We start from the raw sequence: 20492 nt of genomic DNA, 5'->3' as shown, positions 1-20492 counted from the left end.
AGTTAGAAACTCGAACGGATAAAATAGTCAAAGATTCAAAGTGCAAATGTAAATGTATTTTTTGATTGTTTTTCGTATTTTCTGTCTTTTTTTAGTGCCTTATTTTGCTTTTTTTGCAATACCTAGTGCCTTTTACTGCCTTTTTCGCTATTTTGTTTTGCCTTTTTTGCAATACCTAGTGCCTTTTCCTGCCTTTTTCGCTATTTTATTTTGCCTTTTCCAGCCTATTTCGTTATTTTATTTTGCCTTTTTTATAGGTTTTTAGGTCCTAAAAATCCGTTCCCTGGTGATAAGATATGACCATTTTAATATGAGACTAAATTGAAAATGGAAAACTGTGATGAGCATAATCTTCCCGTTAATATTAAAAGCTCAGATTTGGTAAGTACTTTCTAGAGGCACCTAGGAACTAGTTTTCGTGTGTCGGATCCGAAAAAAAACTACTTGATTTTTTTTTTGACCCACCCTAGTACACAATCGATACTTTTCGTCCGATACCAAGTAATTTTGTACTCGATACTTTTGAACCGAGTACTGAGTAGGTATCGGAAAAAAGTACTTGTATCGAAACCCCAATTCATTGACAATTCCCGGACTTTTATTTTTTAATCTCATTTCTTTGTGAATAGTTAAAAAATTTTGGCAGTTTAGTTGCCAATGAAAACCGTAAGAAGGCGCCAACGTCGGGGTGACGCCAATTTTGACAATTCGACGAAAATGGCCACGCGTTCTATTTCTTTCGTAGCGAATGAACCTGCAAATTGGATCGAGCAAGAGTTCCCGAAGGATGCACCAAGAAATTCATCCTAGACGTTAGAACGCGCTGGAATTCACTCTTTTACATGCTGGAAAGATTTTTGGATATGTCCAAAATTTCGTCTCAACTTATACTTGATGCCACAGGCAGTCCTGAAATGATAGCAAAAAATTAAATAGAAATACTGAAGCAAATAGTTCAGCTACTGAAGCCTTTCGAGTTCGTAACCAAAGAATCTTCAGGACAGAATTATGTCACACTTTCCAAGATCATACCTATGGTTAACTGCCTAACATCTCAAGTGAGTAAATTTTCTACAACTCTTGATTGTGTCACCCAACTACAAACGAAACTCCTGGCGGAGTGTAGTAAAAGATTTGGTCTCATTGAATACAACACCTACGCAGCTTTAAGAACTATCCTCGATCATCGCTTCAAGATGCGAACGCCTGCGGTCGGGCAATTTTTAAACTAAAAAGTCGTATTCAAAAAGGTGCTAATACCAGCTCCGAAGAAGACGTTGTTAAAGAAGATTTTGACTTTTGGTACCAATATAAAAAGCTTGCGATTGGACAAAAACGAAAACGCTCTACAAAAGGTGATGAGTTGTAGCTTTATTTATCAAACCCCGTCTGCTCTTTAAAATGCAATCCGTTAGAGCAGAGGTTCCCAAACTTTTTTTTCTCGTAGACCCCTTTCAAAAATTTTCTGGTTTCGGTGGGTTCTCTGCAAAAGGTGTTCAGCGCCTTTTCTTCGCAACACAGAAAGAGAATTCTACTTTGTGAGGGTTATAATCCATAAGCGCGGCCGAAGGCCGCCTACGCAGAAAGGTGTTCTCTGCAAAAGGTGTTCAGCGCCTTTTCTTCGCAACACAGAAAGAGAATTCTACTTTATGAGGGTTATAATCCATAAGTGCGGCCGAAGGCCGCCTACGCATATACACACATTAATTAGATTTTTGTGAAAACTATAAAAAGGTATATGTATAAATATGTATATCAAATTAAAGAGAATTAAACTCTCTATCAAATGACATCAAAATTGCCCAATTCCTTGAAGAGGTTTTCGAGAAATGTTAATTAAAAAAATGCTTAATTTGAACTTTGACCTTTAATAATTGTTGTAGTTGTTGTTTCCCCAAAAAGATATATATACCGCTATGTTTACCTCAATGATCTCTATCGATCCTATTTTTTTTTTTTAATTCGAGATTTGTAGGTATTGTGCATTTGTTCCGATCAGATGTCTTATAACGAGGTACTTCAGAGTGACCTGGCACCCAGAGTAAAACAACCTCGTTATGTTCACCATCATATTTTAGTCGAGCCTTGCATTGCCGAACTAGTTTGGAAGTACTTAAATAGAGGGCTGGTCAATGCCTTAAGTGCAGCTTGGTTATCACGTAAACTCCTTCCCCTCCACCTATGTTCCACCATATAGTCCATGGCTTTGACTATTGCAATTACCTCAGCCTGGAAGACCGAAGCATATTCCCCTACAGAAAAGTGAAGCTTATCTCCATTAACCTCGAAAAAGACCCCAGATCATGACCCAGTCAGTTTTGGAGCCATCAGTGAAGATTCGACAATATGTGAGTCTGGTCTCAGCGATGGAATCAAACCAGAATTCAGCCTCGGGGAACTCAACATTATAGAATCTTTTCAACAAAGTTAATGGTGGCGTACTATCCTGTAGCATTGAAAATACACAAGTGCTTAAATCTCTGCCGCCAGCAATTTTCGCCGCGCCCCACTCATTGTCATACCAGCATCCGGTTCTTTTTAGTCTGCAGGTGGCCTTTAAGGCTTCCCCACGTATGAAAACACAAAGTGCCGGTAAGTGCCGCAGTGCGTCAAGAGCACTATACACCATTCAAAAAAATTTAAATTAAATAAGTGGCAATCAAGCAACCATTTTGGTTCTTTACATCGAAACCAGATAAATTTTCGTGGACCACTCATATTTTGTTCACGTCACCGTGGACCCCCGTCGAGTCTTCCGTGGACCCCTGGGGTCCACCTGGACCACCTTGGGAATCACTGCGTTAGAGGAATGGGAGGATTTAAAATCAACCTATCCAATGTTATACAAATAGGCGCGCATGTATCTACATATAGTTGCGACTTCCGTACCATGCGAGAGATTATTTTCAAAAGCTGGGGCCACAATAACTACATCAAGAAATCGACTTACTGGAAAGCATCTGGAAAAATAATTGTTTTTGGGCAGCGCGACAAAATCCGAGTTTTTCAATTGACGGCTCATAGTACCTAACGTATTATTTAAACAATTTTACAAATTAGTATATACTCTTAATTTTTATCAGAATGACCATGGTATATTCCGAAAGAAATTGATTTGCGTCTAAATTTCTTTCTTTTTGTATTTCAAGGCCATCAGACAAAATGCCAAAAGTACAAATTCTAGAACAGCCACATAGAGCTTTGATGTAGAAGGAAATGTTGCTTTGTACAAAGAAAGACCTATTATCGTCTCATTAAAAATGATAAACATGATAACTTCTTCCAGAAATATAGCACTGTTACTCTGCAAAATGCTGTTGAACAGTGTTATAATACAGATATTTTTTATTAATTAATTAATTTGTATGAAATAAATACAAACAAATAAAATACGTACATAAAAAGAAGCAAATTCTGTATACTTTTTAAAAACAACTTAATGGACTTTTTCTTTGTTTTTTGAGGGTCCATCCTAGTAAAACTTGTTTTAAAACTTGGAAGTTTTTCTTAAAAAAACCTAAAAGATTCATCTAAAATCAATATTGATAGTCACATAAATTAATTTGGCACATATATTACTACGTTTATGCGTAGGCTAATTCAAAAATTCATTCCATGAATTTGGGTTAAAATTGGCTGCATAAACACCAATTCATGAATTCAGTTATACACGAAAGTTGACCATGAATTCGGCATCATTTCATGAAATCGTGATGTGCAAGTCCGGCAACGCCACGTTTCATAAACAGCTGTTTACTAAGGTTATGATGTTTTTAGATTAATAACCATGAGTGGCATAACCAGGATTTTAAACACTGGAAAAGTTATGTGGAATTGTTCAAATCTATACTAATTATATAAAGAGAAGTCCCTTTTTTTTGTAACAGGTAATCTCGCGAACGGCTGGTCAGATTTTCATGAAATTTTGTATACAAATAGCTTTCGGTAACCACCATGTTTTAGGCTAAAAAAATTTTACTTTTTTTCGGGTAGGTGGACCAGGAACCGGTCTATTCGAAAATATCTTATTATAGTCCGATTTGCTTCAAATTTAGTACGTAAGTAGCTTTTTAGCGTATATTAGCATATATGACCCATTTTTTCCGGGAAGTGGTCCAGGGACCGATCTATTCGAAAAAATCGAATTTACGGTCCGATTTGCTTAAAATTCGGTGCGCAGATAGCTTTTTAGCATGTATTAGCATAGGTGATCAATTTTTTCCGAGAAGTGGACCAGGGACCGATCTATTCCAAAAAATCGCATTTATGGTCCGACTTGCTTAAAATTCGGTACATAAGTAGTTTTTTAGCATATATTAGGATATATGGTCCATTTTTTCCGAGAAGTGGACCAGGGACCGTTCTATTCGTTTTTACGGTCCGATTTGCTTAAAACTCGGTACGTAGGTAGCTTTTCAGCATATATGATCCATTTTGTCCGAGAAGTGGACCAGGGACCGATCTGTTCGAAGAAATCGTATTTATGGTCCGATTTGCTTAAAATTCGGTACATAGGTAGCTTTTTGCCTGGATAAGCTTATAGATTCCTGTTTTCCAATTTTCATGCAATTTCGAATATAAATAGCTTTAAGTAACGACCATATCAAGGGGCGAATTCGTCACTAGGCAAGATTTTTTTGCGCCAATCAGAAAGAACGGATACTGTCAAAATATAATTATAATATATAATATATCTCAACTAATTTATATTTAGAAAGCCGTTTGTTAGTATTCGTAAGGCTCGAGAGCGGCTGAACCGATTTTTTTGAAACTGCCACCTGCCGCACGTGTCCCAAGGATGGTTTTAGGCTGAAAAAATCTATATGTAAAGGGGGCGTGGCACTTCCCATACAAACCGAATTTCTCATGCTACATATCTCTGAAAGTGTGCATGGTAGAGGTTTGGAAATTGGTATGGAGATATACGAAATCAATCGCATACCCTTGGAGACAAATTTTAGCTATTGTAAAAAAGGGTGTGACATCTCCCATACAAACCGAATTTTTCATACTGCTTATCTCTGGAAATTTTTTGGTAGAGTTCTAGAGTTTTGTATGGAGATGTACGAAATAAATCGCATACTCTTGGAGAAAAATTGGAACTATTGGAAAAGGGGGCGTGGCATCTTCCATACAAACCGAATTTTTCATACTGCCTATCTTTGGAAGTGTTCATGGTAGAGTTCTGGAACTTGGTGTGGAGATATACGAAATCAATCGCATACTCAGGAAGAAAGAGGGCAGCTGTTGGAAAGGGGGGCGTGGCTCCTCCCATATAAATCGAATTTTTATACTGCATATCTCTAAAAGTATTCATGGTACAGTACTGGAACTTCGTATGGAGATATGTATATATTTGAAATCAAGCCCATACTCATGGAGAAAATTTGGGCTATTTGAAAAGGGGTGTGAGGCCTACAAACCTACCGACCTTTAGCTATCTTTTAATGAATTTTTTTATTCTTCTGTAGGTGTGTTTGTGAGAGAAATCCTCCTAAATGGTTGTACGGATTTTAACGACACTTTTTGTGTATTTGAGTGGGTCTCTGGATGGTTTAGTTTCACAATTTAATCCGACAGTTGGCGCTGTAATTGAGTTATTACTAAAAATCTTATTTATGATCCGATTTGGCTAATGTTTTAAATATGTATGCAATACTATTGCAAAAACGTGCTGCCAAGTGGTGCTGAAGTCGAGCTATTACTAAAAATAGCCAAGTGAGAAAAGGGGCCGTGAAGGTCAGATTAAATCGACCTGTTGCACCATTGAGTATATCGACGGTCCTGCGTTACAATTGGCCCAATGGATGTGATTTTCCAATATTATTATGCGTTCAAACTTTTAAGGTACATAACAATGATTCGCACCCATTTTGAAATTGGCACCTACTGTACTGTAAAGCTTCTAGGACATTCACTATAGAACCGGGTCATTGTTGCCGCCAGGGAGTGAAGAGGAAAAAATTTATTTCGCTTTGCGAATAACCGTGCTATGAAATGCCGCACAACTGGAGAATTTCAAGAACGGATATAACACTTTCCTTAGGTTATTTAAAGCGGCAAATGACCACCAAACCTTAATCTTAGCAGACAAATGTGCCAATGAAAATCGTAAACGTGAATTGTTGGTGAAAATGTTGGACCAAAAAGTTTCAATAAAATATATAAAAATTTTGGGCGGGACGAAGTTCGCCGGGTCTGCTAGTATAAAATAAATTCAAATAGAATAAACTGAAAATATATTAAAACCAATTTAAATAAAATAAGGTTCATTGCCTGGTACCAACGGCTTTTGCAAATTCAAAAGGAGGCAACAAAATCACAACCCTACTGTTTACTTCCTCGCCAGTGCGTTGCCACTTTTTCAAATCACTTTATTTCATGAATTCGCGAACTATGCATAAACGGGACCATTTTTGAATTCATGAAATAAAGAATCCATGAATTCTGTCGCATAAACGTAGTATGTGATAGCGTTTTTTAATACAAACAAACATAAACATATTTCAATTCTTATATAGGTACAAATATCGATTTTTTTTTACGATATTTTGTAGGTATCGATACTTTCTTTCGGTGCTACTTCCAAGTACAGGTATCGATACTTCTATGGTATCGTTTCATCCCTATATACGACACCAGCTTGCTGGCTCCATAAAGTGATTGTACCATCAGGCTCAAAGCATATAACTTACCAGCATGCTGGTACAATATTTATTTCGTTACAAATGAGGTAGAGGAAGATAGAAATGATTAGAGTCGAAATTTCATAATTTTTCTACCATTTTGTTAAACAATTTTTTTTACAGTATGTATGTATAAAAACGTAAGAAACATACAATACATATATGTGTATGTATCAGTCTTTCTTAGTTTAAATTAAGCGAATATACATCTTTTTCATGCCAAGTATGAATAAACTCTCCAAAGAGCTAAAAAAAGGGCTAGGGGCAATTTTAAATTTATGTGGCCAAAAAAAGTATGTGGTAGCTAAATCTAGCCACCAAAGGGCTAAAACGGCAACACTGATTATTAGCCGTCAAATTTTTTGTGCTTGTTGTTCTCACATCTCAAGGAAAAATTATGTTTCTTCTCTGTGCCACCGTGATCACGTTTTTCTGCTATATTAAGCAATATAAATATATTTTAACTTAACATTTTATTAAAAATACCTTTACAAACCTCTTTTCCTCGCTAGCGTCCATTTTTGTTTACTTTTACATTTGCCATTTCTCCTCTTCTTCACAAAAACAATCGATAATACTAGGATGGACACCGAAAAGTTATAGGTTAAATCTGAGATTTTATAATTACGGATTAACAAGGGACGAAGTTTATATGGCTAATCTCTTTTTCTAATTACAGATTAGGGAGTTAAGCTCGAAAATGAGGATAATCTACTTATATGTGAACCTAGTAATACATCGATGCACCGATTTGCATTGGATTTTTCAGATAATGTTTCACAACAAAATATGTTATTAGCAAAATTGTAGAAAATTTTAAATAAATTACTGCAACTAAGCTAATTATATTTTTAGCGGAACTTCTTGCAGCCATTTAAATTTTTTAGCCAAAGTCACCTCTTTTTTGAACAATTGAAAAACTGGAATGACGTTCAATGTACCGGAGATGTCAGTTTTCAAAAAACATCGACACATCGATGCATCGATACATCGACTACTGATACATCGAGTGGAAAATTTTCGATGCAACACATCGATATTTTCGATGCATCGATGTTTTTCCGACATCCCTATAAGAGGTTGATAATGAAAAGAAAATGAGGGAAAGCATTTTGGTTTTGTTTTTGTGTAGCAAAACTGTATTCAAAGGATGTAAGAAAATTCAACGAAAACACGAACAGTCGGTGTGAACAGCCTCCAAAGGCAGATTTTACTTGGACGAAAACACAAGTTTTAGGTCGAAAACCAGTTTTAGCAACGAAAACATGTTTTCGATGTCGGTCACAACATGGTATAACTTACAGGCCCCTATTGCGAGTGTCGACTGGCAGTAGAATGGAAATTTGTCGATCGAGTCGATCATCTTTTATTTTGCTATTGTGTAACTTGATCGATAAAAATTTGTACTATTGTGAATGGTTGACTGAATTGTAAACAGCTGTTTGTTTGTTTACATTTGTTTCTTTAGTGTTTCATTTACATCATTTTTAAAATAGTTGGAGTTGGAGTTGGAAGATGAAGTGTATGTACATATCGCACACCGTCTTCAAAAGAGTCACAACTCAAAATAATACGTTTGTCAGAAAATGCGAAAAACTATTTCTTAGCACATGATAATCATATGGGCAAGAGCGACTTCACCTTAAGTTTTTTTAACAAATTATAACAAAAATTTGCTTCAGCTTTTGCTGAAAGGTAAATAAAAGCTCTGCGTACATTTTTAGCGTATAATCTCGAAATTGCCAAATTTTGAGTTGTGACTCTTTTGAAGACGGCGTGCGATATGTGAATTTTATGAATAGAAGATACTTTACGGTTTGTAGGTTTTACAGGATTTGCAGGAAAAGCTGTTTTCCTCATTAATAAACTTTATGGAAGTTTAAGAAATACGGTACGGTTTAGCTATTTGTACAATGATGTTGGGTATTTGTGTCCAAACGCGTGACCCGAGTTTAAAAACTTTAACATACTAGTGTAGTGAAAGAATTAAACTTTAATTTAAAACAAAGATTTCAAATTTCCGAGCACTAGTTAATTAATAAATTATGCAATTTTTTGGAAACTTTGATGTTGGTTCTGCGCAAAAACACTGTGGATGACGTAGCCGGAGTTATATGCACAAGATATATTGCATATCTCTCAAAATAGAAGCGGAGCTTCCGCCCCTACTCTTTCCGAAAATTCCTTTGCCTATGTCCTCATTCTCCTGCACCAGCTCGACCAACCGCGCAAGTTGCCTTTTGTTGCTTACAATTTTTGATCTGTAATTCAGACACATACACACCTACAGTTATTGACAATATAATAGAATCAAACATTCTTCCCATAGATATTTGCCAAAAACAGGTACTAAACATTTCTTAACCATTTCAAAACATGTATTTAGTTGCTTTTATTAATTTTACATATAAGTAACTCAAAAACACATGAACAGCTATTGCAATAATGTCATTAAAATCCTTTAAAGTAAACAGTCATGGAATTCAATTGTCAATAAAATAGAATCATAGAAATAAAACTTAAAAATTGCAAAAATCCATTAAAAAAAATGATCCAGTATTAAAACTTGGTAGCAAACCCGTTATTTGCAAGTACAGCAGTGCATCTTCTCGGCATAGATTCTACTAGGGTCTCACAGATCGACTTTGGTATGGAATACCAAGCTTCCTGGATTTTTTGCCAAAGTTCCTCCTTGTTCTTTGATTTAGAGGGCCCAAGCTTTTCCTTCACAATCTTCCACAAGTTCTCTATTGGATTTAAATCCGGCGATTGTGAAGCCCACGCCATCACATCGATTCCACGACTCTGTAACCACGTTTTTACAAGACCCGAAGTATGTTTCGGGTCGTTGTCGTGTTGAAACTGCCAAATCAAAGGCATATTCCATTCGGCATAAGGTAGCATAACATCTTCTAATATTCTAAGGTATAGATAACGGTCCATATTTTCCTGAATCCAAAACAGCGGTCCGACACCGTACCACGAAAAACATCCCCATATCATTATATTCCCTCCACCATGCTTAAATGTTTTTGTTGCGTACCTGGGATTAATTTCTGCATTTTTTGGACGTAGGACCCACACTTTTCCATCATTGCCCACCATATATACTTTAGATTCGTCAGACCATAAAATATGTCGCCACTTCTTTGAATTTTCTGCACCGGACCAATTAAAGTGAGCTCTCGAAAAAGTTACTCGACTAAGTCTCTGTCTTTTTGTCAACATTGGGACCTTTCGTGACAATCTGCCGAATAGATTCCTTTCTACAAGACGACGAGCAACAGTTCTTGAAGATATTTCCACATTTATTTCCTTTTGAATGACCGCAGCCGATTTGAAAGGATCGCGTTTTGATAACCTCTCTATGAAATTATCGTCCGCTGGCGTTGTTTTGCGTGGTCGGCCTCTCAGTTTGCATTCTTTTGGAGGAGATAGAGCAGTAAACACAAATTTTTGTGATCTGTTAATAATTTTTGCGATTTCCCTTTGCGTAAAACCATTTTTTTGCAAATTTTGTATGTGTTTACGTTCCTCTGCAGTACAATGCTTTCCGCGACCCATTTTTCCTAAATTAACGCAAATTTCATTAAGAATTGTTTAAATACGCCAATTTATAACTTACAATACAGTTTTACGCACCAAAAATCACTTCGAATTGCTTGTTTCCTTTTTTGATTCTATTTTATTGCCACAACAGTCAAAGTACACTCTTGCAAATTTTAAGCATAAACATAACAGTAAAACGAAAAAATGTTGCCATTATGACATCTTAAACGATAAATAGTGTACTAATTCGATTACAGACGAAAGTAATCGGAAATATATAGCAAAGAGGAAAAACCGCTGATTGTTTCGGAACAACCGACTTGATTCTATTTTATCGTCAGTAACTGTATGTATATTTCACAATTTTTTACAACTTCCAGTTTAATTGTCTTACTTTTTATCCATTATAGTACCACTTTCTTATGTAAATTTTATAAACGCAAACACCAACGACTAAAAAACAGCAATAGAAGGATGAGCGATTAAAAAGTCACTAATTGAGCGACTAAGCGACACTCACAATAGCATCGATAATCGACAATCGCTTAATAGTCGTTTATCTACTGCCAGTCGACATTTGCAATAGGGATGACAATATAAAGAGAAAAAATATGGAGTTTCCACCTGTGTTTGAAAATTGGTGTTTAAGTAATTTGACAAGATAAAGCAAATATTGCAATGTGGCTGTTAAAGAAAGAGGTTTAACAGGGTGTCCAGATTATTTAAAAATAAAGCGCAATTTTCTGCAAAAAAATCGCCAAAAATCGCCATTTTTTTAAATAAAATTAATGAAATCGATTTAACAAATCTTTCTATTTTAAAAATTAGATCTTGTTATAATATAGTAAAACAAAACGAATATAACACCTTCGGGGTAGTAATAAATAACACATATCACTTATATAACAATGATGTATAAACCATTTTCTTTAAAAATACGCATACTTTTTAAAAATATTTGTATCAACACATTTTCCAATAGGACTGCGCCGTTATTAAATTTATTATAACTCATATTAATTGATTAATCGCACAATCCGCTTTTAAGCGCTCGGCGCGAAAAATAAAATAAAAACCTATAATAAGGCGAGATCAACTATTTCCACAATTTCTTCAAAATCACTTATAGTGTCTGAATCATTTACATTTGTGTTGTTGTCATATACTTATTGAGCTATTCAACCTTGACTGTTTGATATTGGAAACGTTTTGCAGCAGAAACTATTAGCCTTCATATAAAACTTTATTCGAACTATTGAATTAAGGCTTTCCAACCTCTCCTATTTCGAATCTTAGTTTTTGTTGAATTCATTACGGAAAAAACGCGCTCAACAAAAGCATGTGAGTGCGGCAAGGATAATAATATGAAGGCTATTTTACGTTCTTATATTTCCAAACATTTTATTGCCTGTTGCGGTTTTCACTTCTTAAGCAATTATCCAAAATTCTTCAGAGTCGGATGGAATGGTTCTGAAAAAAGTTATTCCATGGGAAAGTTAAAAGATTTAAATATTCAGTTTCCGCTGCTTTTCTTTCCTTCAAAGTCAAATAGTGAATTGGCAGGTCCCTGAAACTCGCTCTCTTGTGATTCACGCACCTTTCTGGTGACAAAATCAAAGCTTTTTGAAAGTATTTAATTGACTAGGTAATCGATTCAAAAGTTCTTCGATTAGGGTGATTAAAAATGTTTGTCTTTTAATATGCTTCCTAAGTCAAGTTTATCACGCAGTTCATTAGCCTCTTCTGTAAAATTATCGTGGAAAATTGAGTTTTGTATATTTTTATAATTGGAAAGAATTTATTTGAAGGGAAAAAATCGCCAAAAATCACCAATGGCGATTTCATAAATTTTTACACGCAAATATCAAAAAAAAATCGCCAAATTGGCGCGAAATCGCCAAATCTGGACACTCTGAGGTTTAAGAAGGCTTACAGCCGAAAATATTTTTGTTTTAAAATTTTAATTTTAATTTAATTGATAAAATAAATTGAATATTGCAATATGGGTATCAAACTGAAGAGGTTTTGGAAAGTTTACTTAGTTTTTACACCAGACAATATTGTCAAGACAATTAATTCAAAATGATGTGTTTGTTGGAAACACGGCGAATTCATATTACAACAACACATAATTTTGACATAATTGTCTTGACAATATTGTCCGGTGTAACTTAGGGTTTACTGCCGAAATTATTTTTAAGGAGGGTTGCCACCTGCCTGAACAATTACATTAAATTAAATTGATAAAATAAATGAAATATTAAAAAACGACTATCAAACAGCACAAAAATACGTTTAATCCCTTCACTGCTTCACGTCCGGTATTTGCTAGTTTTAAAATAAAAATACATCAACAACGCGTTTTTGCTTAGCGGCGTTCAATGTATGTAGTTTACCTTTTGTCTTTGACGTTTCACCTCTATTTACCAAAAGTAAGCGATAATTCAGGGTTGCAGATTGAGAAGTTATCTTTTTAATAAAGGATTATTTTATAACTTGGTTTTTGAGGAGAAATTTTGTACTCTTAATTACGTATTGGATAGTTCACCTCGAAAAAGCAGAAAATCTTGTCATAAGTATGTCGCTAAACAAAAATTTACCGTTATATGAAAAGCGGCCTCAGTCCGATTTCAATAATTTTCAACGTTTTGCTTTTATGTGGCAAGCACAATAACCATACCGAGTTTGGTACAAATTGGTAGAACGGTTACCGAGAAACATATATGTGCATAAGTTGGCGGTGCCACGCCCATTTTCCAAAATTTTATCATAAACGTATTTCCTGGTAAAGAATTGTTGCAAGCATCAATTTGGAATAAATTAGCTTTAAAATTTACTGATTTATCGAAGATTTTGTTTTTCTCCGCGGGCATGCGAAATTCGAGCATGAGAAATAAAAGTGGAACGATGGAAACGTGCATTTCTTTCTTGCGCAAGAAGTCAACGCGGATTGCGTGCGATCCAGCCACGAGAGTCGGGCCCGCACGCTGGCAAATAAAAATTCATTCCGACCAAACTATATCGAAATGCACGCATTTTTTTCATAGATATATGCATGGAATTTTGCAACAAAATTTACACAGTGTACTTTTCGACTACACTCGAACACTGCCTGAATATCAATAGCCCAGTTATGCATGGGCTTTGCGTGTAAGCGTTTACCCAACGCATAGCACTTAACATGTAGAATTCTGTTAGGTTTTGATTTTTACGTAAAAATGGTATAGCAGTGCAAGTATGCATAACTGGGCTATTATACCCATATGGGCATTCCCACCGGAAGGTCTACCGCGAACGAAAAATAAAATGTTTGTAAAATAAAGTTTTTATTTTATATTATAAAAAAGAAAATATCCAATTGTCATTATTCGAAAGAGTTTACAGTGTTGCTAAGTTACAGCGGTAATACAAATTGTGGGAAATTTTAGCGTAGCTCTTTCTTACTATTTCTCTATTTTTATTGAATTTTCTCCTTAATAATTATTTTGAAAAAGAGTTGTTCCGATTTCACTCATACCACTAAATCTCTTGCACACTCACACTTTATTTGAGAAAAAGGCAAAGAGAGTAAACAAAGCTCAGTTAACGGTAATTTTTACTTTACATTCATTGATATTCTAATGTCACGTTCGAGCCATTGAAAAGTATTTTTTTATTCTTACTTCTGTATTGACCGGTGGAAGTGGTTGAAAACAAGAAGGCAAAGTAAGTTTAGAACGTAGAGTTGAAAAAAAAAGTTTAAGTGAATTAATTTCTTTTAAATAATTTGTCACGTTACGTACCCCATACAAATACAAATACAAAACCAGTATGGAAATTTTAGAAATGTCTTCGTATTCTCAGCCGGAAGCAGTTGCCAGTTCAAAAATAAATTTATAGCAAGCAGTTTATGCGAATTTTTAGTTGAATTAAATTTGAAAAATATCGAATGGAACTTTTTTGCCACTTCATACGGCAAAGGTCCAGTCGATGGAGTGGGAGCTGTTATTAAGAGAAAGGTTTGGCAGTTGACTAAAGCAAAAAATTTAGTATTAGACGATGCTAAATCTTTTTTTGAATGTGCTCGAAACCACATTGAAGGTGTCCAATTGGCATACATATCTGCAGAGCAAAGAAGAAGAAATGTCTTTAACATTAGCTGAGAAGTGGAAAAAAGTCCCAAATATACCTGGAATACGTCAACTTCATTGGCTATCAAGCAGCGAAAATTTCAAACGGCATTTTCTTCCAAAATAAATGTATTTTAGTATTAAGATTTTCTTTCATATTTTTTGGAATTTATCGTTATTTAGATACGTATATCCATTAAAATGTTCTGAATAAAAAATTATGTTGCGTTTTTCCTTTAACAGGAATTCCTGTTAACTTAACTTAAACTTAAACTTAACTTAACTTAAGTTAAACTCAAAATGGTGTAAGGAATTTCTTCAGCAGTATACGATATGTCACGTTACGAACGTCACGTTACGTACCTTATTATATATTGTATATTAAAATCTAACAAGTATTTTCAAGGCAAAAATAAGGCTAGCATAACACAAGGCAAACAGATTAAACTGTATAAGTTACATTAAAAAATTCATACATTATTCGCAGATTTTCACATTTGTATAGGTGCAGCGGAAAACCACTTCTATTTTATGTCACGTGACGAACCGATGTTGGTTTGTTTGTATCTTTGAACCCTTTTTCTTTACAGATCCTTATTTCGCACTTTATGTAGCGCTTCTAAAGAGCTATCCAAAAATCAAATTAAGGGAGAGGAAATTTAAATTAGTCTCTACTTTTCTGCACGTTGAAATCGTACGACTGTCACGTGCGCCACCATGGAAATGCCCATATGTAAGATAACCTCCGACAATCTGACGGAGCTCTATTCAGTGGTTTTTGATGCATTGCATTTGCAATATATGCATCAGCGCTAAGTTTCAGTTCCCCAGAGTAATTGGTTTTAGAGATGTATTGGTTTTTTACGTTTTAGTCTGTATAAGAATTTTAGGAATATCCCGAGCTACATACCGAGTAAATTTTTGGTCGGAATATTTATTTTCAAGGTGCTGGCATATGTACCAATTATGAACCAAATCGGTGCAGCCGTTTAATAGTTTAGTGAATTACATTGTACAGAGAACTGTATGAAATTGTAAAGCGTGACGTCTCAGATTTCTTAATTTTTTGGCAGCAACAACAAAAAGTTTTGATTTTTTTAGCGAAAAACCTTCCACACAGAAGTTCCAAAAAAGTGCGATTGATTATGTTTGAACACACTTAATTGAATGTCAATAAAATTAAGTTTGTGGTTAATGTGCGAAATTTTGAGAACAGTCCGTTGCTGACTCTAAATATAAACAACGACGCACTGGAAAAAGTTAATGCATTCAAATACCTGGGAATAATGTTCGACGATAAACTAAAACAAAAAAAAAAATGGATTCTATATTTTCAATTAGAGTTCTAGCAATATGGGCATCGGTGAAAACTGCATTTAATTCCATACATTAGTTTTTGCGTGATGCGCTTACAAACATACGAACAGATAGGCCAAATTATAAAAATGTTATATTTGGCTTCTGTTGATCTAATAAACCCCCTATTAATTTTTCTTTAAAACCTATTATGTACAGACATCGGCCTGTTACAATTTTATTATTCTCAAATACTTTCGTTTGATACCTTTATGGCAATATTTAGCTTATCTTATCAATTTACCCGAATTAAATTTTTCAAATAGGTGGCAACCCGCTTCAAAAATATTTTCGTAATTAAGCTCCCTAAACCTCTTTAGTTTATTATCTGTATTGTAATATTTAATTTATTTTACCAATTTAAATGAATAAAAGTTTTCAAACACGTGGCAGATCCCCTAAAAATATTTTCGGCATTAAAATTTGCGAACCTCTTTGGTTTGATGCCAATATTGTAGTATTTAATTTATGATATCTATTTAATTAAATAAAAGTTTTTAAACGGGTGGCAACAGCGTTGCCAAGTTTTGTATTCGAAAAAGCACTAAAACCCCAAAAAAATCGCGTTTCTTCTCGAAAAAAGCACCAAATTTTTTATTGGAGGATTCAATGGACTTTGTATGCATACAAAATTTTATTGTAGGTATGTCAATTCAAATTAATAAAAATTTAAGTTTCTTCCTCGGCGGTCGAAGGTTCGCCCGAATTAAAGGTCTAAAGATCTACTCCAAACAGGTGGCAACCCTCCTCAAAAATATTTTCGACAGTAAAACTTTCTAACCCTCTTCAGTTTGATACCCATATTGCAATATTCATTTATCTTAAAAATTTAATTTAATTAAAATTTTCAAACAGGTGGCAACCCTCAAAAAATATTTCCGTCTGTAAGCTTTCTTAAACTACTTTCTTTTGACGCCCATATTGCAATATTTACTTTTTCTTATCAATTTACTTAACCTGAAATCTTCAAACAGGTGGCAACTCTCTGATTTTTTTCTTTCTATATTTTAAGTTAGACCTCTAGCAATACATCAGTGAAAACTGCATTCAATTCCATGCATTAGTTTTCGAGTGATGCGCGTGCAAACATACAGACAGACAGACAGAAAAGTTCTAAAAATTTTTGATTTGGCTTCTGTTGCTCTAATAAAGAAATATTTTATTATTATTATAAAGTAGATATTAAAAAAAAATATTATAAAAATTAAATATTAAAGAAAGAAAAAATATTAAGTTGTTCTTCCATTTTTCATTTTCCGACTTTAATTTTGATGCATTTTTAGTTGCATTTTTACTTCAGTGCTGCCATTGTGTGCGAAATTGTATGAAATGGAAAAAGGCATTTCTTAAGAAGCAACCCTGTGCTCGCCAATCAGCAAACAGAGCGTAATCACTTCTCACCAATCACCGAAATTTTTCTATTTTGATTGCCAATTAAAATTGGTGGCATAGCCACGGCCTAACAATCCGGGTCCGGTAATTAGAGAATAAGCGAAAAGTTTGCTCTCAAAAATGGAACATAATCCAGAAGTACGGGAACGCAAACAACCACATTTGGTGCCCAGAATTTGAGAAACAGCTTATTCGCGTTGTTTTTGTTTTTGTCACTTAAGTGCAAACTCTTGGAAATTGAATTTTTGTTTCACAAATTTGATTTTAAGAATAGAAAGATTGAAAATGCATTCACTATTCCTTAAAAGCACCAAGTAAATGTAGGCAACATGTAAACACAAAACAGCTGATATGCACTTTGACGCTTTATCCATTTTTACCCGGAGAAAAAGTCCGGGCTGTTCCGGGCAAGGAGAAGAAACTTACGATCCAATACGTTCCAATTTTCGCTCTCTATTAGACTGTGTTTATACACGGAAACTTTTGTCGACGCGATTTTTCACATTCCCTTTTGGTGTTGCTAGTTTCATTTACACACGGCGATTTGTGTGTATGCAATTGTTGTTGTCAGCTGTGAACAGCGTTCAATTAAGGTCGGTGTTATGCAGAAATTTTGTTTGGCAAACTGGTGCAATTGTTGTTGCAGCAAACTCGGAGAGAGCGAGTTTAGCGACTCTCACAGCAAACTAATTTTGTTTGGTCAAACTGCAGCAAATTCGGTGTTGTCATATACAAAAATTTTACTCCCTTATTCTAGAATACGAATTTTCGTAATTCGTAATTCGTAGCTACGCTACGAAAAACGAAAAATCCACATGCTGCAACCCTTGAAGAAACATGTGCAGCATTGCCAGCTATCAGTTGTTTTTCGAAGATACCTGAATGAAGGAAAACAAAGTGGAAAGGAATTAAAAAAACACTCATCATGTGCTTGTTTATTGTAAAATTGGTTAATTTTACATATTTTGAGGAAAATTATGGATTCTGATGTATTTGCAATTATAGCAGCAGAGTAAGCGGGCGCTATGGCAATGGATTCACAAAGGTATGCGGAGCTGTCGGGAATAGTAACCATGGGCGCATCTATGTCAGCTTCTGGTTGAATTGTTGAACCATAAGCCAGAACTCCTCCTATACCTGAAGCTCTGGTTCTTATTCCAGTTAATGCAATAACAGCTTCTTCCAAGCCATTGAAAACATGCACTTTGTTAGGTCCACCACCTGTTGCGCTTGCTTCTGCCTTGGGCCGCGCATAGGAATTATAACCCTTACTAAGTAGAATTCTCCTTTCTGTGTTGCGAGGAAGAGAGGCGTCCGCATGTCAAAGGTATACAGCATTTCTTGTGCATATCACTCCGGCTACGCAGTCCACAGTATTTTTGAGCAGAACCCACGTGGAAATTTGCAAAAAAGTGCATAGTGCAAACCGAGTTTATTAATAAGCTAGTGGTAGGAAATTTGAAACATTTATCTTAAATAAAATTTGAATCCTTTGATTACACGTGTATGTTAAAATTTTTGGATTCGGGTTATGCGTTAGGACACAACAACCGAAAATCGTTGTACAAATAACCAAACCCAAGTTTCTCGATAAGGGGCAACAAAGATTCTTTTTTTTCTAGTTTATATAAAGATGTGATAATATACGCTGATAAAAATATACGTATTTGCGAAAGGCAAATTTATCTGTTTAAGTGAACACCACCAATATTTCTTGCAAACACGCATCGATTTACATCTTTTATTTCGCCTCCGACACACAATTGCTTTCGTACAAAATTACGCAAAAAAGCTTACTCGTTCGTTTTTAGGCATGCCATTGTTACGAATTTCGAAAGTTCGAAAATACGATTCGGATTGCAGCATACTATTTCTACGATTCGTAGCAAAATCCGAACACGAAACAGTTGCAGAATAGGGGTGTTAGATAATTGTTGATATACACAAAAATTGCCGTGATACCGAAAGCTCGAGAACAGAATTAATGCTGTAGGAGCTTCAAAAATAAGGGCACAGTTAATTGCCTATACGATATCATAAAAATATATTAATTCTGCGCGTTATGTACATCTGAAATTTTCATTTCGTGTTGGCAATAGCGATGAAAACCATAATGAACGTGCAACCCTGTGCCAAACTCGACATAACCGCCTCCGAGCAAACTAAGCAGCCGCCATTTAATTTGGCAAACAAAAGTTTGTCTGCATAACACCGACCTAACACAGACGAACGAGAGCACAAAGCGTTTTGCCCGAGCACGAGCAACTCGGTGCCCCTCTCCTTTCCTCGTCACGCTCTCTCCTACAAACGACGAGTTGCGGCAACAAAAATCGCCGTGTGTAAATGGGCACTTAAACATTTTGTTGAGTATGGGAACGATTTCTGGGCTATTTTGGGCACCCGCGGCATCCCGCGTTGCGTACGGGAAAGAACCTACTGTGACCGCTACCACCAAACGATACGGACGTGCCGCTGTAAAATTCGGTCGTTAAACCAAGTGCCGTACAATTTTATTAAATTGAACTAAAGAACTTTTAAAACTAAAGATTGTGTAAGAGTTCAAGATGGCTCCTCGCCGAGTATGGTCGTGCTGACCTGTCGAGTTTTGTTAAAGCAAATTTCTGATTTAGTTACACATAAAAATGAAGTCGGTTCATTAAATAAAAAATTAAGTTTTAAAACAAGAGAAAATGATACTACCACCCCTATTCTGCAACTCTTTCGTATTCGGATTTTGCTACGAATCGTAGAAATAGTATGCTGCAATCCGAATCGCATTTTCGAACTTTCGAAATTCGTAACAATGGCATGCCTAAAAACGAACGAGTAAACTTTTTTGCGTAATTTTGTACGAAAACAATTGCGTGTCGGAGGCGAAATAAAAGATGTAAATCGATGCGTGTTTGCAAGAAATATTGGTGGTGTTCACTTAAACAGATAAATTTGCCTTTCGCATATAAGTACGTATATTTTTATCCACTGCTTTATATAAACGAGCAAAAAAGAATATTTTTGCCCCTTATCGAGAAACTTGGGTCCGGTTTAGTTAATGTTCAACGATTTTCAGTTGTGTCCAAACGCATAACCCGAATCCAAAAACTTTAACATACACGTGTAATCAAAGGATTCACATTTTATTTAAGATAAATGTTTCAAATTTCCTACCACTAACTTATTAATTAACTCGGTTTGCACTATGCACTTTTTTTGGACGGCGTAGCCGGAGTGATATGCACAAGAAATGTTGTATACCTTTGACATGCGGAAGCCCCTCTTCCCCGCAACACAGAAAGGAGAATTCTACTTAGTAAGGGTTATAATCCCTAAACGCGGCCGAAGGCAGAAGCAAGCGCAACAGGTGGTGGACCTAACAAAATGCATGTTTTCAATGGCTTGGAAG

General features: G+C 35.4%; 1 protein-coding gene across 1 annotated transcript in view; it reads right to left on the bottom strand.

Moving 5' to 3' along the window:
• Positions 1–592: 592 nt before the first annotated feature.
• The window catches only part of LOC118752421 (lipoamide acyltransferase component of branched-chain alpha-keto acid dehydrogenase complex, mitochondrial-like), a 33763-nt gene continuing 13863 nt past the window's right edge, over positions 593–20492 (bottom strand). The window contains exon 6 of the mRNA XM_036487342.1: positions 593–909. Within this exon, the coding sequence (XP_036343235.1) occupies positions 886–909 (24 nt within the window). The 3' untranslated portion in view covers positions 593–885. The remainder of the gene's footprint in view (positions 910–20492) is intronic.

Source organism: Rhagoletis pomonella, unplaced genomic scaffold, assembly GCF_013731165.1.
Source record: "Rhagoletis pomonella isolate Grant_MI unplaced genomic scaffold, Rhpom_1.0 Rhpom_scaffold_01490, whole genome shotgun sequence".
NCBI classification, from domain to species: domain Eukaryota; kingdom Metazoa; phylum Arthropoda; class Insecta; order Diptera; family Tephritidae; genus Rhagoletis; species Rhagoletis pomonella.
Note: the sequence above shows the minus strand (reverse complement) of the source record. Positions and strands in the feature narration are given on the sequence as shown.